The sequence below is a fragment of the Nothoprocta perdicaria genome, unplaced genomic scaffold (genome assembly GCF_003342845.1).
Source record: "Nothoprocta perdicaria isolate Ctin4 unplaced genomic scaffold, notPer1 scaffold_41, whole genome shotgun sequence".
NCBI lineage: Eukaryota > Metazoa > Chordata > Aves > Tinamiformes > Tinamidae > Nothoprocta > Nothoprocta perdicaria.
Genome location: NW_020455655.1, coordinates 1,634,242 through 1,660,770, shown reverse-complemented (window position 1 = coordinate 1,660,770; position 26,529 = coordinate 1,634,242). Strand labels below are relative to the sequence as shown.

At 37.7% G+C, this 26,529-nt stretch overlaps 1 protein-coding gene across 3 annotated transcripts in view; it reads right to left on the bottom strand.

Annotated features, from left to right (window-relative positions):
• Nucleotides 1–250: 250 nt before the first annotated feature.
• WDR72 (WD repeat domain 72) overlaps nt 251–26,529 on the bottom strand; it is a 98,075-nt gene continuing 71,796 nt past the window's right edge. For 2 of the 3 annotated variants that reach the window (XM_026045789.1, XM_026045791.1), the window contains 2 exons: nt 6,406–6,504; nt 251–654 (listed from right to left, as the gene is read on the bottom strand). In XM_026045789.1, coding sequence (XP_025901574.1) covers nt 599–654; nt 6,406–6,504 — 155 coding nt within the window. In that variant the 3' untranslated portion in view covers nt 251–598. Of the gene's footprint in view, nt 655–1,702; nt 1,745–6,405; nt 6,505–26,529 lie in introns of those variants that run through there. The other variant, XM_026045790.1, reaches the window with a different exon arrangement.

The following is a 26,529-nucleotide window of genomic DNA, read 5'->3' as shown; positions in this document are numbered from 1 at the left end:
GGGCTCGGACGGGCTTCTTCAACTGCATGATGACAGTCACACTGCTAAAACTGAGGGTGCGGGCAGTGCTCGTAAAAAAAGGAAAGTCTACAGCTTGGACATGATCACATTTATAATCAATTTTCCCTACTGTCCAGTGCACAGGTGCCTGTTAATATTTTAGTTGTTTCAAAATATTGTGTTAGAAAGTCACTGGCAATAAATATTAAAAGCAAGGAGAGAGAAAGTTACATTCAATTATTTAAATAAATTGTATGCAAAAGGTTATTCAAATTGACACAAATTTATGGTGAATCAGTGTTATAAGATCTGGGATCAATGCTTAACAGTGAAAAACATTTAAAAGAAGGACTTGATATTTTCTGTGTTAGAAATATCTAAATTGAATCAAATAAATATAATATCTACTAGTGTTGGAATTTTGCATTGAAGTCAATAAATCAGCAAAAAGAAGCTGATTATGCAGAAGGCATTTCTTCTGGAAATTAAGTGTTAAAGGTATACATCAATAAATACAGCAATTTCTTCCATGTCCATGTCATGTACTTCTTATTTCTTGGTTGTTCATCTTCTAACTCTTCTGGCTAAGCAGGATTTTCTAACAAACCTTGCAGGAACAAACCTTAGATATCCAAGGATGCGGCTTCAGGTCATCTGGAAAAGAAATATATTTATCTTAATAACTGTACAGTTTGACACAATAGGCAAGATTTTCTTAATAATGACCCTGACAATCTTTTCGTAAAGTAATAAAATTATAGAAAAAAAACTTGCAAGACCAATATTATGCTGTTAAAAATAACACAGATATACCTACAAAAAATTGTTTGCATCATAATAGGTATAATACAAAATGCAGTATGGAACACAGAGGAGCTCAAGGGAATGGATGGCCTTTTCCAAAGCACTGCTTCTGAACGGCTTTCTTCGCTTTTTTTTTTTTTTTTTTTTTTTTTAAGAAAAAGGAAAACTCAATGGATCAGATTTCTATTTGACATGAACAGATTATGTGTGCAAATAATCATTTTCAAATTATATATTTATCTTGTTAGCAGAATTAATCTTACAATAACTTTGAAGAGAATATAAAGTTACACTAATAAGGAAGCATAACTCATTTGTCATTCCACAAAAAAGTATTCCCAAGAAAGTAAGTTCTAGTTTTATGATTTTTTTCCTATTTCTTGAGTGGTAAGAAACAGAAGCTGAATTTAAAAAGAATTACTTGTATTAGACTGCCTACAGAACACTACTGGAATAGATACCACACTGACTGTTCATGAGCAGATGAGTACAGAGAAAGTATACACTATTCTTTCCTAACCTAATGGATATCTGCTTCTCAATTAATCAAGCTATCCATTTTCTGTCTATGTATGTACGTCATAGACAGAGATGCACTTTTTCCTGAAGTCCACTTCTAGCTTTACAATCCAATTTACTCTGATAGGACAAGTCACGATACTAGYAACCCTGAACACTGACATGACACAACACTACCTCCACTGCAGAGAAATTCTCATGGACTTAATTGCTGGAATAATTCCTGGCCACTGTAGCTTTTGAACACTGCTGATGTGCAGCAGGAGCTGGCAGGGACTGTGATCAGCGGGCTGCTCTTCTCTTGCATACACCTCCTTCTTCAGCTGTCTCCAGCACTCCATTCCTGGACCAGTCCTTTTGTACTGCAGCAGCTTTTACTCATCTTTTTACTGTTACCTCAGTTTCTATGGTGACACAAACACTGAAAAAGGAAATCATACTTTTCAAGGTGCTACGCAGTTGGAAATCTACTGCAACTACTTTTTGCCAGTGTAAACATTAAGTGATATGGCACTGACTTAAGCAATATGCTCTCCTGTGGAAGTAAGTTGGAGCTGGTAACTTAGTCCTTGTAAGAGAAAGTGCAAGTTGCCTGGTAACAAGACAGTCACAATTTTAGTGCTGTGTATTTAGGCACCTTGTGGCTATTGAGAATCTGTTCTTTTTCATAATTCTCCTCATTCTCGTTTCTATTTGCTGTGAATCTATCTCCTTTTCAGGGAGGGTCAGAGATAACTCCCATATCTGCACCAAGGAATTGAACAACTACTCTGACATTTTCACTATTATCTCTAATACAACCAGAATTTAATTTCATCCCAAAAAGTCAAAAAAAAAAAAAAAAAAGAAACAAAAAAGAGTGCAGATGAAAATTTAAGATGGACAAAATTTTAGGTATCAAGGAATCAGAGAATGAGCTGCAGAAGGGAGCAGTGGACTCAGATGTTACCTAGTTGTGAAGGCCATTACCACCGCTACCATTTGCATGGCTTTCACTCAAAAGATAGAAACTGCTCTGTAACTTCAACCAGCAGTTCTCAAGTCAAGTTTCCACGAGGGAAGCTCATTTTCCTTTTAATGCCAATGGAAGTAACAGTCTTTTGGATACTGCAACATCCCTATTGGGATAAGAGAGGCAGGGGGCATCTGTACCTACACCGTTCCGCTCAACTTCAGCTCAGATCTTTCTTTTCAAAGAAGACATCCTGCAGAAGCGTCCTTCATGGACTGCACCATGCACACAAGCTAAGAAATCTCAGGCTGCGGTGAGTTTTGCTACATTTTTCTCAGATTTTGATGAAGGAAATTTAGAACATCTTCACTCTCCTTAAAATCCATCTTAAACAGCTCCCTTTGAACAGGATGATCTAGCCTGTAAAGGTATCTGTTTTTTATTTTTTTACCATTGTTTATAAAAGAAAACTCAGGTGATAGCTCAGACCTAAAAATCTAACTCAGACATCCATGTTCACTTAGTTCTGGACTGTCATTCAGTTCCTCTGAAAATGGAAAATGACAAACAAATGGAAAATGACTGACAGTGGAAAACATGTCTGGAAACATTATTTTTATTGAAGATGCACTCTAAGGAACAGCAAATGTTTTATGGGGAGGTTCATATGTTTAAAAGTCAAGTTCTACAGAAGTTATTGTAATTCTTACCTGATTATTATGTTCAATACTAGAGCAGAGACAAGTTTGAAAAGCTTCGGCTTTGCATCTCAAACAAGTAGTCCTCAGCATGTGGGGAAAATGGCAGTGATAAACCTACTATTAGGCATCTGGGATAGAAGCCCAGCATCTCCTCTGTGTGTGGGCTAAAGTAGGCACGAGCCACTATCACAGATAATGGCAGCTTGTAGGCACATGAAGGGAGCAACTAAAATCCATTTCACTTAGACAAGAAACTGCAGTCTGATATTTACCTTTGTCCATCACATGTGGAAAGTGTTTGCTGTGAATTATCCAAGAGAAAAGTGCAGGTTTAGGGGTTTCATTACCTATCTGAGATCATACTTTGAACACAACAAATCACAGGTAAATCTCAGATTGGTGTCTTGTGTAGTCAAATGGATTCCTTCTATTCATCTGAGCTTATGTCTTTTTCTATCATTATCTAAGGCCTACAACTAGCGCAGTGAGAACAGGGGCAGTATGAAAATAAACGAAGATGACTTCAGGTAATTTTAGAAAATTTAAATCTCTTTGAAAGTATCTCTCAATTTAACATTCAAGGTTAGAGACCATAGCTGTCACCGTTACAAAAGACAATGCACTGTTATGTCTGTTAATAGCTGCTCTATACATCTGTAACCTTACTGATTCTTTCAAGACTTGTAATAAACCACCCTTTCTAGGACTAGTTGGAATTCCTTGCAGATGCACTGTCATATCTTCACCTTTTCCTCATTAAAAGAGACAGTAAAGTCAATATATTTCTTAACATCACTTCTCTGGGAAATGCATATATGACAACAAACCGCACACGAAGTGCAAGACTTTCTGCAAGATGTACATGCAGGCAACTTCTAAATAAAAACTTCTGAATTAAGTTTGCAAGTTTGCCTGGACTTTGAATATGTGACGGTTCTTACATTGCAGGCTTCACCAGATCAAATGCTGACCTAGATGCTCTCAAATTCCAAAATATAAAGCTAAAGCACCTGAGAAATACTAGAATAAATCAGTTATGTTATATTCTTGTTTAAATGTTTGCTACTAAAAGTGCTAAGTTTCAAGTAAATGCGTTCTACTACCAGATCTCTCCTTTCAAACAAGGGCTCTGTCAGAAGTGTCTTAATTTCTTATCACAGAATTTCATCCACACAAGGAGCAATAAATAATTCATGTTCCCAGCTCTTTGTTGTGTGTCCCTGAACTGCACAGAGCTGGAAGGCTGACAGCTGTGTCAGGACAAGCACCAAAGATCTGACATGACAAGTGACTAACAAGTTTCTTTCAGTCTATAGTGAAAGAAGACAATGGCATAAAGTGCAAAAACGAAATCCTGAAACAAAATGAAACTGTTTCTTTCTCTTTACCTAAGTGTTTGCTATGAGCTTATTTCCGACCCATAACCTCTGGTCATTTTATAGTACTGCCCAACCCCCTTTACTCCTCACATTCGCCTGGCCATTTACGCCTGTCCACGGATCAATATGAGCAATTCTTGGAGAAATACGATGTCTCCATGACAACCAAGCCACAAATTCTCAGTGGAAAGCAGTGAGACCAGTAGTGAAATCTCCTGAGGTTTTCAGACCTATAAGACAAGATGTCTTAAAATGCAGGAATGGACAGAAACAAAAGCCAGAGTAATTCATTGTTTATTACCAGTTTAATGATGTCAGATGGACTGAATGGGACTCAGTTTTTAAGTTTAGATGCTTTATCAACATGTATTTTTGCCAGTCATTATTCACCTCCTGACAGTTTTTTTTTTAATTCTTTCCATTACTTCTCACGTGTATGCACAATGCAGAACTGGGCATTTCCAATTCCTATCTAAACACATACACTTCACTACACAGACATGTCAACATACACAATAATTTGAGCTAAGGTTAAAACTAAAGTTATCTTTAAGTAACATGAATTCTCAACCTGAAGTCTTTAGTACCACTTGGTTTAAATTCTTTCTCACTTCAAAACCAATCAGTACAGAGACTAGCTACATTTTTGACTGCAGTTATTCTATAAGGGGGCTACTGAAGAAGACACTATGCATCAGAAATAGTTTGATGCAGCTGAAGTAAGGAATTAAACTTGTTTCTTCCCAAGTAGGGGGCTTGCTTGTTTCTTTTTAAATCTCAGCCTGCCTCTTGCAGTGCAGCAGTGAGACCAAGTCAAAGAAACTTTAATACAGTAGGGTATTAAAAGGAATACAGACTTACAATTCATTGGTTTCAATTATTCTCTAATATACTATTGTTCATTTCTGCAGAAAAGATGAAAAGGGAATGTACCTCCAATCAGGTATATGACAGCAGTTGAACTCCCAAGGAATCTTGGAGGAGTGGAGTGCACTGAAATATAATCCCCCAGACATGGGTCCTATCTGGGTTCTGAGATGACTTAGGGGACCTGACATGGATTTCAGACTGCACCCTTTGACTGAAAATTAAATCTCAGCAGTGTTCCTTGGGGAAGGATCAGGGGACTGTTGGCAGCTGCCCCCTGTCAGCACAGGCTGCAAGATTTGGAAATCTCTTAACTAAGCTGACAGGCCACAGAGACGATGAATCAAAAATATGATACACGGATCAGCACACAAAGATGCAAGAGGGTACACAGGAACCAGATAAAGCAGGGAAGGAAAATAGCAAGTGAAAAAAGATGTTTAACTCTTTCACTAATGACTGCTATGTACAGGCTATATATATGGTGTATATGGGTCATGCTCATAGCTCGCTTAAATTCGAGTATTTAGTCACACAGAATGTTTTTAATCAGCTATGACTGGATACACTTTATATTTAATTGCTGCCCTCTGGGATTCATTTAATAAATTTCTTAGATATTCCATAGCTAGAAAGATAATGAAACTACATAAAGATAAATTTCACAGTCACCAAAAAGAATGCACTTTATGGATGTTCCTGTATTTAGCTGAATCAATGTTAAAAGCCATTAAAATGAAATAAAGATTGTGAGCTGATTTAAAGAAAAGAATCAAGCTATTTAGCACCACCAATTTGCTTTTCTCCAGAGATACTCTGTTTGAATGTCCACTGCTACACTCAACTGCAGTATATACAGTCCTTCCAATTTTTCATAATCTCACGCTACCTTCAAAGGGTCAGACACTGTACATATATTAACTAAGCAGTGTAGTCCAGAACTAATTATAATGAACTAGTAGTGTCAGCTTTCTTCTTGGTCATAAAGCCTTTATCCTTTCTAAGACCTGAATTCTTGATGAAAGAGGAAAGGATAACAGCTCCACACTGTGACCCCTGGAGGTGACCATTAATTCGACATTGCAGCTGCTAAAAAGGAAACAGCATTACAATGCGCTTTTCTTACAGGCCCAAAAGTCATGTCAGGTTTACCAGTTGGTGACTGTCTTTAAATGGCTCTCACCTGGACTCTCAGACTCCTCCAAGACACATCTGTCGGGTGTATCCTCCGCATCTTGGAAGCTGGTGGAGTTCGAGCCCTTGTCATGCTTTGGCACCCCAACTGTGGCAGTAAAAGACAAAATAAGGGGAAAGAGAACTGTAAGATGTACGGAATGCACACTCCCTGCTTTTCTGCAGGTCTTTCAATGTTGACAACATAATTTTTAAACACAAATAATAAACTGAAACAAAACAGAAACTCAAAGTACTTACACAAAATGATACCATAGTTGAAAAATTTATACACATTGCTATAGAAGAGTTGACATAATAATTTGCACATGGTGAGCTGACACTGAAGAATAACCTACAATAAATAAGAAATGCTCTTCTTCATGTATCCTATCATCCTTTAAAACAGATCCAAACATCTGTTTTTCTATAATTTCTAAAACTTTCAATAATTTTCAAATATAGTGGCTGAAGACCAGGAGTCCCATTGCCCAAATAAAAATTGGAAAATACAAGTTGTGTGCTCCAGTTTCAAAGAAAAGTTTTTTTTTTTTTTTGGTGCCAAATGTTTTAGAACATTCTTTCTAAAACAGTTCTTCCCATTAAATACTCAAGTCTGCTGTGCTGGGTGATAGATTGAGGCATTACTGCAGTATGAATGTGAAAGGCAGGACGTCTCTCAAGTAGAGCAATAGGAAAATTTTCCAACAGAGAATACTATGATAAAAGGGAGAAAACAAAAAATGCAGCCACATCTCTGCAAAGAAAAGAAAAAAAAAATCACCAGAGTTGTCAGCTTTAAAAAATACAACAGTGACTAAAAATTCAGGATTGCCCTTTTGATCTCAATGGACCTGAAGCTCCTGGCTTTGGCATCAGCAGTGAGATCGGGTTTAACACAGTAGTTTACCATAGCGTTATGTTGCTCCAACACCTACGAACCAGTTCTTCAAAGTGTTATTAAGCTTTACTTGGGCCAACTTATAAGAGGCTATGTAACTTGGGTTTTAATGTGGTAAGGGGTTTTCAGTGGCAGTGCCTGTGAAGTCTTGCACAGCACCAGGCCCGGGAGATGCCCTTGCAGAGCTGAGCAGCAGTCCCAGCCAGGAGCTGACAGGCACGCAACTTAATGGAAGTGGGCACTGTATTTGCTCTTGGATTTGCTCAAGATGAAGCTGTTCCAAGTCCCTGCCCAGAGCACGTCAGCAGGAACTGTATGGTTTAAACTGAGCAGCTTGTTTTTCAAGAAAACAGGCTCAGAAGTGTTCCCAAGAAGGTACCAGATGCAGTAAGAGGTAACTAAGCTACATCAGAGCAATGGTAGCTGCGCCTCAGCTGAGCTGTGTGCCACAACACAAACGAGCTTTCACAGAACAGCCTATCTAAAGCTTAGCAGGATAATGGTTTGGAGTCAGACCCAGACCAAATGTGCAAGAGAAGTACTGGTGGGTTTTGTTAGGACACAGATGTAAGGCCTGAATAGAGAGCACTAAGTCAAACACAATGCCCAGATGTAAGGAACATATAGCTATGACTCAGAGTCACTAGAGAGAGCATATGGAAAAGAAGGTGAAGAGCTCTGTTTTAGTTTCTTCCTTTGAGATGCTGACAAATACTGGAGAAAATATCAGACAGGTTGAGATCTGATACTGAATAGACAACAGCTAAGAGGTAGATCCTTCTCATATAGATGAGCTATGTCCAAAGTGATCAAGAAAGACCTAGACAGAGGCCAGCAAGATCCCTGGGCAAAGCAAGAGGATCTGCCAACAACTTGTTTAAGAGAAGATGAAAGAGATAAGGAGAGAGTCCAGAGAGGATGGAGTCAAACAAGCCCAAGTAAGATAAGAGAGTGAGAAAAAAAATTATAACAAGTAGATGAGGTTGGCTGACAAATGATGAAACACTGGTGTGAATAGTTGGGTAGAAAGGACTCAGCAAGAACAGTTTAAGGGAGCACAAAGCACAGATGGACAGGGTTTCCCTGAACCCTAGACAAGGAGTGTGCCAAAGAATGACATTCAGGAGGAGAGACTAAAGGATGGGGGGGAAAAGTGGATGCTTCAGAAAACCAGGAGGCAAGATGGGACGTGATGTCCTTCGGGAATGGACACACTACCCAGAAGTACACAAGTCTCCCTAGATACAAGCCTGGCAAATACTCTTCACAATATCCTACTTTACCAAGTTACATAAGGGGTGTATATGGGGAGAAGAGGGACCTAGGCAGGGGCCTTCAAATCTATTTTCTTTTTTAAACATCACATGTTATATGCTCAATTTGGAGAAGAAGGTTCCTTAAAATATCATGAAAGACAAGAGAACAAAGGGAATTGAAAAGTTAAAAATAAGAGAGGAACAGTCTGGCCCAAATAAAGAGTGAAAGTAAAAAATGGCATTATATAATGGTAGTGAAAGGACCAAAACTTAATAATCTCAGTGCTGACACCTACTTTACTAAATTAAAGTATCCCTTATGGAATAGGGTTTTATACTTAAATGTCAATAGGGGAAATATTCTTATGAATAGTTTAAAACCAGTTCACTGACAGAATTCAAGAACTTATTAAACATAAACTAGGTGATCTTTATTCATTCTAAGGCTACTCTGTCCTATTTTTGGTTTAAATGGACCTTAAAATTACTTTGGCTTCCACTGGAAAGCTAATTTGTATAGCCGAAATGATGCAAATGTCTGAAGTATAAAAGTGAATCCCAAATTCACCAAGCCAGGCAAGAATACAAAACACAATTTAAATTACTAGAAGGATAGTACCAACTGCCCTGATCAAAACAAAAGCAAAGCAAAAAGATTTTCACTGAGGCAAACGACCTTGAACTTTGCATATGAAAATGACATAAATCTTTCCAGCACAGATTCAATCTTAAGAACTGTAGGGATTTTTTTTCCTGGTGCATCTTAATAAGCTGTTGATGGCTGTTTATTGAAGTTTATAGCCATTCTCTTACACTACAGTACTCAGCCAGAAAAAGAGTCATACAACTGGTCATACAACAGATAAGGAACTTAGCATAGCAAAAGTATGTCACAAAATCAGAGTATTCAATGAAATGTTTATGTGAATTATTTCCAATTATTTCCCCCAAATAAAGGCAAACTACTTCCAAAAAGAGACCACATGAAGACCAGCCCCAGTTTGAAAAAACGTTTAAAGGAAAAGTTGTCCTTTATGAATGTCCTTGCTAATATTTATTTCACACACTAAAGTCTAAGCACCTCTGGTCTGACTATCAGTTTTAAGGCAGCAGATTTACAGGAAAAAAAGATTATGTAACAAGTGAATAAACCAAATAATACATATATTTTAATAGGCCACATTATTATTTTGATTAGTAACTTAAAGGCAGTGTACCTGCAGAGAAAGCAAGATAGTATTTGCCATTCAGTATATGGCAATTCAGAACAATCTGATGRGACAACAAAAAATATTTTTCAAAGTATTAGTCCTGGAGCCTATGGGTCATAAATACTCTAAGCTCCAGTACAGAACATAGAACAGTCTGAATCTAAATAAAACAGCAGTTGGCTGTAAAGCAAAAGAAAAATATTTGGACCTTTTCCTAGTAAATTTTAAAAAAACAACTGTCTGCCACTTCTGGGATCTACTAGGTCAACAGTTGCTTACTATACTTCACCTAAGAAACTAAATGGCTAGATAAAGAGCTGGGAAAGAAATGGTTTGAACATTATTAAAAATATACATATATAATAATAATAATAAAAAAATCACAGAACACCTGTACTTGTTGGGATCAAACATCTTCTAATGCAGTGTCCTGCCTCAAACAGTGGTTACAAACAGCTACTTTGGAAGAGCGTAAGAAGAGGAGGAGGACACCTTAACTGCTGCACCATCCACAAACGCTGCACCAGCACCTGCCAGGCTCGAGCCAGAAACCTGGAATTCGAGGGACAGATGTAGTTTCTATTTATGTTTAATAACTCACAGTATCCCCCTCATCCAGAAACTTTGGTAACCTTCTCTTAAACATGTATAAGATTTTCATGTCTTTAATGTCCTGTGGTGGGAATTTCCATATTAACCATCAACACAGTCACAGTCTCCTCTGGATTGTTTGTGTACGTCCTTGTAAGTTTTATTTGAAACTCCCTACGTCTCGTCTGAGAAGAGGCACGTGCACGACACCTGCCCACCTCCYCGTGCCACTGAGATTCAACTGCCCGTTGCCGTGCACGCCTGTCTCTCCCATGCTGAGGACTGCTAGGCCACCTAGGGCTTTTTCCTACCTATTTTGAAGCAAACCTAAAAGGAGATGATAATTGCACTGTTGTGAGCAACATAGAAAGCACGCATGAAATGGCAGGTGAAATACTAGCAGCACTTGCCATAATCATCTACAAATAGGAAAGCAGGCAATGGGGAAACCTTGGAAAGCCAGTAGGGAGCATCCATCCTTTCCCAGCACAGCGGAGCAGCACCAGCCGCACAGCGACTCAGGAAGCCCGGGAACACCCTCGGATGGGAGCACCAGGATCGCCTGGCAGCTCCTGCMGGTGCTGCGCCTGCCTGCAGGGCTGGGGTGCTGCCCGTGTCGCCCCAGCAGCATCGCTGCGGTCTCACGCCCAGGCTCTCCTCCGAGGTTACCTTGCCTTGTGCTCCTGGCTTGTCTTTGTGCACAAGATTAATCCTACCTCAGAGAAGACCTTTGCTCTTGTCCTTATTGAATTGAACCCTATTTTTCTTGTCCAGACTATTTCTCAGGCCATATAAACCACTAATTCATCTCAGTGACAAAAGACATCAGTTTTTGGTCATTTCATAATTTTTAGTGTCACTTAAAATAAATGGCGCTTTTGTACATAGTTGCTATTTAATTGAGAATATCTAGTTGTTATTTTGTGATTACAGCTGTGATTAAATATCACACTGGCATAGCTTTCATTATGTTTTGAATTATGTTTACAAAAGAAATAAAGAAATAAACACATTAATGGCCTAAACTAAATACAGCACAATTTTGAAGTTTGAGCGATCACTGAAATAATCCAATATGGAACAAGTCAAATTGGAAGCTCAAGTAATTAAATCTAACACATCAAATACAAAAGAAGAACCTAATACTACTAGTTACACTGTATATCTCAGTCTGGCACTGGCAGGGAAATTGGAATTTTCCTCATTTTAAATTTCAGGGTTCTATCAAAGCATACTAAATAAATGCATCAGCCTCTCCCCAAAATCTCAGCAAAAAAGCAAGGCAGTAGAAACATCCACATACATCTTTAAACAGGAATTTCCCTAAATATTTCTTAAATCTTCCAAAATGCCATAATATTTTGATTATGAGACAAAACAATGAAAATCCAGTTTGGCCTATAGGATCTGATGCAGAGGCCACCTGCCAGCCACCAGCATTCAGCCCTAGAAGCTTAAGTCCATTACAACAGCAGGACCAAAACTGAAGACAGTAATGTAAAAATTAATATAAGATTGCAGTGTTATGTGGTTACCATTCATGTCCAATACACTTAAAAATGCATAAATATTAAACCATATATCGGGCACAGCCCTGTCCACTTAGTGAGACTCATTTATCGTCAAGGACACAGCAAAAACACGACTTATTCTTGCACTCTGTTAAGTCAAAGGCGAACAAAGTCTATCCCAAACACCACGTGAACTGCAACATTTTTTTTCCCTAGTAAAAATCTTAAGTTTGCTTAAAAAAACCATAATATATATAATATAAAAAAAAAMCCAAAATATACAGCCTTGTTCCCCCTTGCCTCACTCCTTTCCATATACATGAGAACAACATTACTTCAAACATGAAAACTGAAATTTTCAATGATTCTTTCCCCAATATACCTTGAAGTTTTATTCACCCAGAGGGACTTCCCTATTTCTCTCAGCTAAAACAGAATGGCATGTAACAAATTATGCTCTCAAAGGACATCCCATTTTTGTTTCATTAGTGCAATGAAACATTCACTCAATTTTAAAGCAGTTGTCTTGATCTTAGTTGTGATTTATGCCAGAATCTGTCTATATACTCTGTGTACTCTATATAATAAAACACCTAACTAGTTAGATTTGTCTCAGTAGGTTCTGCTGTTCTGGTACAAGAAATAAAATATTTTCCCATAAAACCACACATAGCATTATTGCAAAGCCGTTAAGCATATGTTTCCCCAGTACTTATGAGGATTAAATGGAAAATGCAAACACCAAAATGTYTTTAAGTAACTTTTCTATCATTACACATTGCCTTTCTTTCTCTTTTCTAGGTAGMTAGCCAATACATTTTTGCCCTCAGTTTCCCTAAATACATGTTAATGCATTTAACTGTACATGTTTAGGACTGGATTGTTTGATTCTATCTGATCAACGTTCTATGTACTGCTTTCATTGTAGTTTTCAACCRGTAACTAATAAGAGACAAGCATTTTCTAACAGAAGTGGTAAGGAAGATCAAACTATAGTTCTGATAGTTCCTAGTAAGCTGTTATTATTTGTTAACGTGTATAGCCTCTCTATCTATCTATATCCTACATATAGATATTTTCATAAAAATAAATATCAAAATTCCCACTAGCTTCTACACATTAGATAATTTTGTGGTACAATTACACCTATGATTGCCCATCAATGTATCAATAACTTCTGTAAAAATAATGAAAAAAACACTGATTTGAAAAGTCACATTATTAACAGATTTTTCAAAAAGATAGATTTATACAGGATTCAACTTCAACCTGGGAATTTAGAGACAACTTGCAATTAGAACATTTCTTCAGAAGAACCCTAGATGTAGATTGTCTCAAAATGCTTTTGAAAACAAAATGAAATAAAAGTACACAGCACTGCTCTGACACTGATATATTCCTGTGCATAATGTACATGCCAGAGTTTGCATATGCTTCTGGTTCTCTTAATCAAAGCACTYCCAAGAGCTTAATCTATGGGAAAAAAAAATACAGGGAGGCTCTTTATTAACCTCTCCTGGCCAGATTATTGTTATTATTTTGCATTATGGCCTGGAAGATGTATTACTGATAGGGAGGTAAAGCTGACTGCAGCACAGCATGAATCTGCTGAATGGCTGCTGTATGAGAGTGGAAGTAGTTATTTCCAAGATCTTTCTGCAATGTTCCCTACTGTTAAAATGTTATCTGACTTTAAAAGATGTTCAGGCCAATTGTAAGCAATAAGTAAACGCAGGCAGTACAGTGCTGTATACTGAGGAGTCTCACTCGCTGGTCAAACAGGCATTATTCCAAGAAACTAATGTTGTATAGGACTGTTTCCTGGTGCCTGAGACCTCCAATTGGCAAAAGACAGTGGACTTTTCAGTCAGCAAGCTAGTTACCCATGGATGTGGCTCAAGGCTGACACACAGATTGACTGGTTCACACTAATTTACTTCACACAGATTCCATTTATCTCCTAGAAGATCCCCTGGCAGCAGCTTATAATGGCATATCCTAGGATGCCTGCCTGCATGAGTTTTTAAAGCGGCAGAGCTTGATGAATCTAAGTCCAGAAAACAGTTCACAGATTGAGGACTAGGTGCAATCAAAAAACATCAAGTAGCACAGCTGGGACTTGCTAGCTTGCTTGACTGGTTTGAGCAGCTGAGCATTAACTACGCTTGCTTTCCTGCTGGCAGCCCTGTGTCACTAGGACAAATCGGAGCACCACCCCACAGAAAAGAAAAGAGGAGAAAAGAGTGGGGGAAGAGAGAGAAAAGGGAAGATAAAATAAAGCGGCAAAATGAAGAAAAAAAAAAGAAAAGAAAAAAAGAAAAAAGAAAAGAAAAAAGAAGAGAAAAGAGGAAAGAAAAGAGGGAAGAGAAGCATGACATTGCAGATTACTATATGCCAACACAGGAAAAATACATTAGAACATTTAATCTTTAACAACTCCAGGATTATCCAACCAAGTAATACTAGCAGGTTCTGAAGTTAAAATCTGAACCATTTCTTTTGATCAGGCAAACAGTTTCCAAGAAAAAAATAAAGCTGAAAYGAATGGCTTTTTTTTTTTTTTCATTGACAACAAAGCTATATTGGATCTGATAATACATACACAATAAATAAAAACTGTATACTGTTTTTTACATTATAACCAGACAAGATACAGGTCAGTGCAGTTCCTCCTCTCCACGCAGAACAGGCACACACTWAGAAGCAGTATTTTTAAAAGGACTGAATATATAAATTTGCATTATAGCTCTCCAAAATCAGAGACACATAGACTAGTCTTCAAAGACATTGTCAGAAAGGAAGCAAAAATTACTAATATTAAACAGTAACATTTGACAGCAAATGTATTGTCAGAAATTCAAAGCACATTTAATACTTAGGAGGTTAAAGACTCAGCTGTAGCGCTAGTTGATGAAAAAGTAGGATTAAGGCTTTAGTATGAGTCTTGACATGATCATGTTGTCTGCCTGCTGTCTTAAGCTTGGAAAAACAGCTGGGATCATCTTCTTATAAGCTTCACCTCAAAGATGTTTAAGCAGTTCCCAATCCAATTAAACAGAGGTAAATATAAGGAAGGACCCTACTGAGCTCAATCATCTTATTTTTTTAATGAGAAACAGCATAATTGCAGGTTACACAACTCCTTAATCTCACTTTAAACCTAACAGACTGCTGTCTTATAGCGCACATGGCAGGCCCAGTTACCCTAAGCGTTCTATACTGGTGTGCTCATTTTTGGTCATTATCCTTTATTATGTTACTCATAATCCTAAAAGCCTATGATCATGTCGAGATATTTGGCAAGGATTGTAACTGAATATATATGGATTCCTCTCCTAAAAGTAATATACTAATTGAATAATACTATACGACTCATAGACAGTTCTGTGGCAAAACTGCAGCTCAGCTTAAGCTGTGAAGTCCACTGATTTCCTCTTCTGTTCCTACCTGTTAAACAAATTGCCTTTTTGCACGTTTGAGGTCTGGTTTTAGGGGCCTATACTACTCCTATCACTAAAACGACTGCACTACAGAAGTAATCCTGCTTTAAAGAAGGGACTTCTTACTAAAATTCTCTTTATAGAAACTAATAGACAAGATGGAAATTCTGTGTCTTTTTTTYCCCCCACTCCCCTGCAGTGCTTAAGTACTATTACTTATGGGTTTATAGGATTAGACCACTTATTTTCCATACAGTCTAAACACTTTTGAGACATATATATGGTCATATGATGGTACATAAAGAACATTTAACTATGCACGTATTTTATCAATGACTGTACTTAACCTAAGAGCAAAAATGCATGTATGTAATCCTTCTGTTTCACCCTACAGATACACACCAGGGCACCCTCCAAGGATGCTAAAGCAAAATCCCATCAGGGACTACTCCAAATACAGGCTCCTCATATCCATAAAAGAAAGAAGGAAATCTGCATGATTAGGAGTGAACTGTTTGCAGTAGCTCTGTTACATTATGTATGATTCTTGACTACACAGCATTTAACTAATGATTTTCAATTACATACTAAATTTTGTAGTGAACTGATGTTTTGGGTAGCAAAAAAACAGCTCACARATTTCTATCATTTTGTATTGGTTCCCAAAGACCTTGGAACTAGCTATCCCTTTCTTGTACAGCTGGAAATCTATTTTAGATATATGGACAATGATTCTGGGCTCTGTTACAGAAGCACAAATTTAGATCAAACTACTACTCAGCTACTCTGCTGAGGGAAATGAGAACAAAATCTGGCCTTTACTATTTTGTGAACTAATAAACAGTATTTGTTGGTATATGCAAACATCAAAAAGGTATATTGTGGAACTACTGGATGATATACATAATTGTATCGATAATTAATGCAGACTGTTCATTTCAGYTACGACAGAACAGACCCAGAATCTGGGAAAAAGACTTAAGTGCTACAGGAAATATATCCAGAAATCAAACGTCCCACAAATGAGAGGCCAAGTAAGTGGCTGTTAAATACTACTTACAAGATAAAACATGGCCCCTGTATAATTTTGCATCTTAATTCCCTTTGGCTTTGCTCAATTTCACTCTTCAGACCATCAGCAAGATGTATCTGGAAGTGGACAGTCAGCATTGCCYACTTCAAGATCGGTAATGGATAGGTAATAAAGATACTAGAAGCACTTCCAAAGAAGAAAGCAACTAAGGAGACTACGGTCAAGTATCCCCATGGTTCAGAGCCTGCATAAAATTTTGCCAGTGAGGAACTTCAAAAACAAATCAACCAACCCCACAAATGCATTTTCTGCTTCTAAAAATGCAGAGAATCYGTTCCTGACTAGCAAAATACAACACAAGTGTATATGCTCTTACTGGGGTCATATACATTAGGGGGACAACAAGCCAAGGTGCAACACAGCCCTGGGTTAGTTAAATGAGGGTTAAATGACAGAGTGAGACAGAATTAATCCAGATGAAGAAATGGCAGTCAGCTGGCCAGTGCTTTGTTATAGTGGTAAAATCTTACTGTCAGCTTTTTGCCACAGATATTTATAAGATGCTACAGAACCATATGCTGTTATGAGACATCCTACAGAGAGCCGCAAGGACCCTGCACTATATATTCAAGTTGTCACTGAGACAACAGCAACATGGTGAGGAGAGGATTGGAGACAACATGCTTTCAGACTGAGTTTCTTTAAATTTGTTAAAACAACATAATTGTTAGACATACACATTGCGAAAACTTGACACTCGCTATCTGTCCATGCTGTTCTTTTTCAACATTCTAGATGGCCATTGCTACAGTTTATTAAATCCTTTATTGCTGGCAATAGCTTTTTAATCTCGCTGTCATAGTTAAGATGGCTTTAAAAATAGGGCAGATTCTAAACCCATGAACTGAGAAGAAAATCTCAAAGGAGTTGCTTCAAGTTTGCCCTACTGAATCAAGATAAGGATAAAATGGCTACTGTTCAGGTTCTGCTTTGTTTCTTTAAGTTATGTAATTGTTAGGAAGGAGCTTTGATCTGGATTTTATAGAATATCCAGTTCAATGCAGCCTGCTCCAATKGGGTTGCTCAAAGCAAAGGGAAGAGATACTGCAGCTAGTACTGCAGTATCACAATCAGTTTTAGTAGTGCCAGCCTTCAGCAAATAAGTCTTCAAATGCTTCAATTGTAGGAGACAAAAAAAATAGTTTTTTAAGATTTAAGCCTTTAAAATAATCTGAACACATATAAACAATAAAACATTTTTCTCAGTTTTCTTTACTTATAATAAAAGATAATACTTTAAATGCTAATGCTTTACCTATCACTATACCTGAACCTGTAAAACACACATACATTGGCCTAAGATTGCCATAAAATTACAAATTTGGTAAAACTACATTAAATATATCAGCTTTATTATCCCGGTAGCTAAGTCGCAAGTTAAAATTTGAGATGGTGATGATATTGTCCTATCATTAGTTTCCTCTTAAYTCTGAAAGCAAAGATGCACTTTAGGACATAAGAGTGAGATCTTGTAACATATATATGCATATATAAGATGTCACGTCTACAGTGTCTTTGTTTCATGTAACCTGCAATTTTCTGATTCTAGAGGTAGAGTTTTTTGTTGCTTAAGTAATTTTAAACTCCTGTATTAATCCCATAAGTCCAAATACAAGACTCAAAACATGTTTCTTCCAGTASAATCAAAAGCATCTGAATTATCCTTATTTAGCTATTCTGAAATCTACCTTTTCAGAGTGTTATTTGTGCATACCTTACAACCTGATTCCTGCATACGAGAAGGAGGTATACATTAACTATTTAAAAATGATCCAGTCCTCAACAAGGAATTCCATATGGAAATGTCCCACTCTCCTCCTGCAGCTACTTCAGATGTATTCCAGGTATTCTTCTCTTATTTGATTTGTTTCTAGTCCTACATGCTTTCAGCTACTATTTTGTCTGCACAATCAAAGGTAAATGTAGGGACTCTATATAAAMACAAATTTAGTGTTTCAGGAAAGAAAACTGTCAGTTCAGGAGATCACTAAAGGCTGCACTCCAGCCTCTAAGATGAATGGAGCAAAAATACCAAAGATGCTCCTGCACAAAAGGAGGTAAAAATGTGCAGCAGGACCTTTACTGCAGATTCAAAGCTACAATGCTTTGATGCTTTAATGATGCTCCAGCATCATTATTCTTGTAAAATGAATCTCAGAATGCTCACTCTCTGCTCAGGGGGCTGAGTTCATCTGTGTTAAGTAGGTGTACTTTTACAAAAGCCATTAGAACTGCTCTTGCTTAACCACAACTGAGCTTGGCCAAAGTGACTGAGATGAGCAAGTAGTGTAAAAAGTCTTATGGATATGTTAAGAAAAAAAAAAGAATAGAAAGAATAGAAATCTCTGGTGGTGGTAGCACACATAATGATGCACCAGAAGAGTGGAAGGCAAATGGACTTTGACTAGAACACAACTGGTACACTGAAGTCTAACTAATATTTTCCCAAGTATAGTGGGAAATGTGGGAAACCAGACCCAAATGACTCCTACAAAATAAGTAGGAGTCAATAAGTTCAAATTGTTGAACTCTTCTTAGTTCAACAATTTGAGATTATATACACAGATCTAAGAACAACTGTACACTTGATGTTAATGGCTAGCTAAATGCCTGAAGCCTACTGAGTCTCATGGGCACATCAGTCTGTATGCATTCCTTACCACAGCTAAGTCACAGGGAGAGATAAACTTCTACTTGGATACTGTTCTCACAGTCCTATGCTTTTTGCCAATAGGGCACAGTCAAGAGCCCGTCTCCACATTTTTTTGATCTCATGCCTTCCTTCTCAAACTAAAGTTTGCTACATACAGGATGGCAAGAGTTCCTGTGAAAGCATCTGAAAAAATTACAGGACATGTTGGCTGTTGGATTGCAGAAGTAGGCAGTGAAATTGGSTGCTTTTTTAAGACTTTAAATAAGTAAATCTGTTAATTCACTTGGAAACACGCTTGCTAAGAGGTTAAAGAGATTATAAGAATTCTATCAAACTAAAGATCCCCAAACTGGGATCACAGATCACAGCAACATTACTGCATTGTATTACTATAAAACATGTTATCTATATCTACTATAAAACATGTTATCTATATCTGACACTTTTAGTTGCATTCACAGTTGCCACGCCAAACTCCATTCCAAGAACATCACTCAATCATTCAGAGCTAAAGGAAAGTGAAAATGTGTTTTGGGAGAACCAACCACTTGTTTTAGTCTGTGAAGACAGCTATTGAGAGCAAATGAATGGTCAAAGGTTACTTTCCTCACTGTATTTTCTTTTAATTCTTACAATATTGCCTACTAAAATGCATGTTTTGTCCACCTTCTTCTGTCTTTTGGACATATATTCATTTTCTTTGCTTTACTTAAAAAGTTAGGCTTCAYTTAACCCCAGTAAAGACCATGGAGGTATTATCCTTACTCTTTACTTGTTCAGTCCCAGCTGGATCATGTTTTGTACTTATCCCTGACTGTTCTACTGAGATTAGTTAACTTCATACAAACCATTCTCCTTAAGAAATAACTTAGACAATAATATCTTACAGTAATATATAACAATAGCTCATTTTAGCTGTTCACAGACACCAAACATGGTTGCAGAGATTATTAATGATGAATCTAAGAAAAGAGTTTTCATTTTGGAATTACTGTTCTCCTCTCCACCATGAAAAACAATGGGTCCAATATCTAGCTGTCCTGAAATGAAGCAATTCTCACTAAATATCACATTAAATGTCCATCAAAGCTRCCTGTTTATATGAAATAGATGCATAGGGCTGAACCCAAATCAAGTAAGGCCCAGAAAACCAGTAATGAAGGATCATTTAATTTTTCTACTTAAAAATAGATATTTTGATGGTAAGTATTTTGGTGTCAAATATTAGTTGCAGGAAAACAAAGGGATGTTTACGTATAACCTAGAGATTTGCACTCTAAGGAACACCAGAAACAATGAGGGATCCATGTGACAACATGCTAACTGCTGTGTAGTCAAACTTTCAACTCATTCACACACTGTCTGGCATTAACATCCACAACTATTGGCAGACACAAAACCTGTATTCACAAAATGAAAGCAGGGTTTTAAAATTTTCTCTTCCTGGGAATACTACTTCCAATTTTCTAGGAATATCAGCTTTTCTGCTTCCCTAAGTGTCCYTAACAAAGACAAAGTCTAACAGAGTTCTAATAGAGTTTATGTAATAGTAAAGGCCATATTAGGGCCTTGGCATATGTGATAGTGCACTGTGACTTCTCTAAATGATTCATAAGGAATGATAAAAATTCTCTGAAAACTGACTAAAGAAATTGCTTACTTTTGAGAGAGAGAGCTGTATTTACCTAAGAAAGTAATAACGATACACAAAATTACAGAAACCTGCAAGAAATGGGTATTTCTTACACACCTGGGCAGGGCAATGTAGCATCCCTTTATGTCAGCTGGCAATTCATTAATACACAACTTCTTTAACTTTCAATTAAAAAAAAAACCCAAAATTAAAATCTTTTGTGTGCCTCAGACAGCTATAAAGACTGTTGTTAACACTAAGGAAGTGGTCAAAATGTCTAGCACAGCAGGACAAGCATCTTCTTCTAACAATCCATCCTCAGCACCTAGAAGGAAACACCTCGTTCCAATCAAACATTGGACACCTTGGCACCCTCTCGGTACAGTTATTTTGAAGCACTACTGGAAACACTGAAAGAGAATAATTGATAAAAATGCTGAACACAGACTTACAACAGAGCTACATTTTCAAAAAACAACTAATTATAGGGTTTTAGGAATCTTAACTAAACCATGCACAACCTGAGTATCTGAGAATGCAGGTCCTCTGGTTTTTGCATACTGTTAATTGTCCGCTCAAAGCACTTCTCTTAGTTTAGGAATATATGATTGGCCATATTTCAAATACATATTTATCCTGGTACTTATAGAATAGTTATTTTAAAGCAATATTTAACAGAACATAAATTTCCTACAACATTACTAGAGTAATTCTGTTTCTATAAAAGCTGTATATTCACAATACGTAGTTGAAGTATATGTTGCAATAATACCTCACTGTGCTTATAAACGTTAATATAGGCTATTTGTTTATTACCATGTCAAGGTTATTCATCATATGCAGTGTCAGAAAGCACACGCTGACATCTCATATTGTCTGCTTCAAGGGCAGGAGCAACGTGACCTTTGACTCCTTCTTTTAAAAAGGATGAAATCATTCTAGAGGAGTAATGCTGAACTGCACAGCTCCCTTTAAGAATCAATCTGCCATCTATGGTTTCCAATATTCTATAGTACAGCTTGTTAAGATCTGATGGCTAATTTTTCTGCAAAAGGTTTAATGTTCTAAAGTACTAAAAATCTTTTTCTTACCAGGATGCTACTTATACTTCCCATTTATATATCACAGGATGAAATTAAAATAATCAGTTCATTATTATGAAAAAAAATGTTGGGAGGATCTTTCCTGAATGTTTGGAGAGGGAAATGATGCAGAGAGCTGATTGGAGATTTCCTAGATTTAAATTGCCTCTGTAATCAGAGAAGACCTATTTTGCATACTCTCTGTTTTTTCTTTCCAAATTCTACTAAAACCCCCAAGAAAACCTTTTGTTCTTTTATTGAAGTTTCTTTCTCTATAGCTCTTCCAGTCATTCTATATTGCATGRATATATATGTTTGCAGCTGAAATAGGAGATATAGTTACTATTGCAAATAGTCTATAGCTATTGAAAAAGAATCTATTCATAATGATAGGAGCAGTAAAAAAGAAGAGATTTCCTGGGAGCTCTGGGGCGCTGCCCTTGGCTGCCTCAGTCCCACAGCACTGGAAAGCATCCCCAGAGYGGGAGCCTGAAACAGAAGGGACATTGCACACTTTATTTCAGCAGGATAACAAGGTACACACATGGACTCTAGGCACACGTGTGTTCATCCAGGCCACTCTTTCCAACTTTGTCAACCCCTAAGTAGGGACATTTTTGGAGAGGATGGGTGAGAGGCACATGAATTGTTAATTATATTATCTGTGCAAGATCCTGATTTCACTATAAAATTTGGCCAAGGAGAACGCAACGCTCCTTGCCCTGGCTGATAAAAGGTCAGAAAGCAATTTTGAATAATAAATGAGACCTGCCGACCCGGCGACCTGCGCCTGGCAGGGTCAGCGGCCGCCCTCTCCCCAGCTGCTGATGGCAGATATACGAATGCAGACAGCTCAACTAATGAGCTTCCTCGAGAGGGGCTGTGCATCCAGTGACATTTAAGTGCTATACAGTATATAAAACAAACTTCCAAATAATCCGTGCCATAAAAAATTAAATTGATATTTACAGTGAGGTGTAATATGACATACGCTGTAATCCTCAGTATAGCGATTATTTTACTGCTTTCCCTAGATGCTTCAGCCGCAAAGAGGGGAGTTTAGCCCCCTAAATTTCATTCAAAGGCTTTTATCTTTACATTCACATGGTTGCAAATTTGTAGGTGTTCTGTGCAGAGACATATTCTGACAGTGCTCTTCAGGCACACTATTTAATCCACGTCAACAAAAATTATTTTTAAGATGCATTCATTTCATTCGATTTAAATTCAAGCAAATGTATTCTTCCAGGGGTGAAACACAAGCCTAGGGGGCCTAAAGGCCAAGAACAATTTTCTCCCCAGCACTTCATAAATGGTGCTGTTCAGAAAGAGCTGCAAAGCCCATGGCTGGGGAAGAACAGGGGGCAGCCAAAGCCAAAGGGCTCCCTTGGTCTCCATCCGCTCGCAAGGTGCCCTGTTCCCCTCCTCACCACACGTGTGCGGAGCTGCCCCTGCACGCTCGGCACCGAGCCCCGGCCCCGCACACTGACCCCGTGTTCCTCACGTGTGCCGCGATTCGCATGAAACGGGAAGAAACATCCGCACGCGTCTACTCCTCAGCAATAGCAATTGCATAACAAATTTTAAATACTGTTGTCACAGACTTCTTGAGACCTGACTCTAAGGAAAAAAAACTATTTGGGCTCTCCATATGTCAAAATACCTGACAGTAAATATAATAGGTAACTTGAATGTCTTAAATACCTGAATTAGTCACAAAATTACAGCTTTGAAAGAAACTTTAAGAACGGTCGTCATTCTTGTCAAGTTGCAAACAGGTAAAATGAGATAATAAACAAAAGAAAATATTGTTTCAATTTATAAAATAATTAAATATAAACTTAGCACGTGAAGGTCTACATTAATTGATACAAAAATCTGAAGAGGCTGATGGAGAACATCAGTCTTTAAAGTTATCCTACTTTAAAAGTCAAYATAGGCGGTTTTATTGAGGATATTCCTCATATAGATGATCCTAAAGGCTACATTAAAATACCTACATAGCAATTATTTTGCTCTATTCAATTCTGTATTACCTTGCATAAGTTAAAACTAAYTCACATAGCAAATGATCCTTAAGAACTGTGAACCTTCCAACACTCAGACGGAGAAATATTGTTAGCCAAGTTGATAGAGGGGGAAACTGAGGCATTATATATCATGAAGAAAGGTTTTCTTTCAAGCTTTTTAAAGCTGCTCCCTTTCAGTTTAATTGAATGTCTGCATGTTCTTGAATTATGAGAAAGGATCAAGAAGAGTGAGTGGCTGGGATAAAGAAGACTGAGTAGCTGATTTACTTTTGCCAAACCACTTGTAATTCTGTATACCTCTACCACACTCATTCCTATTTGTCTCCTCTTTAAACTAAGCAGCTTTTAAAAATGCCTTCATACAGAAGCCTGCTCATTTTCTTTGCCCGTCTTCAWTCCTGCCTTGATTTCTGCTGCGTTTTTTCATAAGCAGAGTCAAAAGAACTGAACACGATCTCCTGAAAAGGCCACACAATGTAGATAATAACTTTGTAATATCTGCAGTGCTATTTGCATTCCTCTTATAGCCTAATTGTGTATCAGTGCTTCTGAGTGCCACTGTGCAACTTCTGACTGAAATGTTACCCATGACATTTATAAATGGAATTTGCCTCAGTGGTGGTGACTGGCATTCCACTAGGGAGAGGGAATCTGTGTCCTTCGGATCCAGGGGCTGCCAGGAGCTATTTAGATCTTTTTAATCAGTGCTGATTAAGGCAAGTCAGATGACTACCCTCAAATTTATCACTGCCTCTTAAAGACTTTGCAGCAGCCAATAGCTAGTGCAGCCAGTGCAGGGGATTGGCTTGACCACATGTCCTCTCTCTGCGCTTGGGAGGAGTCTGCAAGGGGAATTACACACTGTCTCTAGATAATCCACCCCAATTTTTCAGCGAGTAAAGTGTGTGCCCAGAATACAATTTGGGGATTTCAGCATTGTGCGTAGATATCAATTAAACTCATTGTTAGTGAACCCAGCTTCTAAGGCTTAGTGCATTTAGGGAGCCAGTAACAGTAATCAGCTCCCGCTCTCCCAGCCTGCACACAACTGAAATAAAATTTGATTATAAATAGATTAGATGATAAAAGTTGTTCAAAAACCTGCCTCTAGCCTTGCCTCATGTATTCATGAGCGCAGCAGGCTACACAGGAAAAATTCTTATTGCATCTAGTGCATCAATAAAATRTACTTTAGGCTTGCTTGATTTCCTCCATGCCACTAAATAAAAAAGTATATTTTAGAAGCCTTCTAAGTTTCCTCAAAAATATGACATTTTTTTCTTAATATATAAATTGACACCACCTCTATAATGGGTAAACAGTTTCTCATGTACTGTTGTGCTTCTAAATTAACCCTTCCCTGATGGTTTCTCCTCAGAAATACCACGATATTTCAACACCACCTCTCATTCCAAAAAGAATACACCTGGGATTTTTAAAAATTATCATAAAAATCAGAAAAAAAAGGAGAAACAGATTCTTTAATAGTTGCTCTATTGTACATTTCCCAGAGTACAAGTCCTTGTGGAAGCCAATGAGTATCTGTTCACAATAGCTTCATTCGTGCTTGTTTTCCCCAAGGTGAGACCCTACAGGCTACACACCAGCAGACGCTTCTCCCCAGCAGAGTAAACCTTCCATCACCCAGACCCCCTGGGTTTAGCTTAACTTTCTATTGGCAAAACAGCATGAAGCAGCCCAGTGCAGTCTGGAAGTAAATTCACAGTTTTGAGGTACTTCTTTTAAGCAGTATCTGAAAACATTTTAATTTGAAAGAGAGAGAGAGAGAGAGAAGGAACTCAACAGATTTGCCTTCTGAGATCACCTACAACGACAAAATTAATTTAGCTTTGCTCAGCAGCTTTCTAGTAAGTTATCTGGAAGCCAAGGGCAAAACATATGTACTACAGAGCAGCATTTACTAGGGGCTTGCCAGGGTATAAACAAAAGAAGAAAACAACAGGATTATTGTGCTCATCCCTGTGCTACATCCTGTAATAAAAGGAGATAATTCTGCTGAAGAAAATCACCTTACATAGCTCCTCAACGTGTAACTTGTTAAACTGACTAAGTACCTTCTGTTTGTGGGCTATGGTGAGGACAACTAGCATGTGGTGGAGCACTGCACACAGTGCTCCATCCCTTCCTCCCCTGTTCATGCAGTACAGCAATGCCATACCATTATATATTTGATACTGTGTTCTCATGCAGTGACACAGAGACCAGAAACCGTACCAGTCTATGTATTTCAGCTTTGCTAATCCAGAGGATATATCTGTAGTATTACTTCCATGCTCTAAATGAATAATGTGGGGATTAGCACAGGCTACCGAAGGAAAAAAAAAAAAGCCCACCAACATGCTTTCCAGAATGGATGATACTCTTCTTAACGACCAAGAGCATATGCCCAAAAGTAATTAGCAAGTCGTAGGTTCTTTCCTCTTCTGCTAAATCATGCACTATGAAAGAGAAAAGTAGAAAACTAATTTTTCCTGTAGCCGTTTTACTTAATTGTGAGCCAACCTGAAGTTCCAGTTATGCATTTTGACTCCCCTCATGCTTGAGGAGACATATGCACATAATCCACCAAAGTCTGTCTTCCATGGCTCTAATTTTCTATTTTTTCTTATACTATTTTTCTCTGCAGAGAGATTACATTCAATTAGATGATGAATGCACATTAAGAGCTTTGCAAGTTACATGAACTTATCAAATTTAAGCATAAGTTGCAGT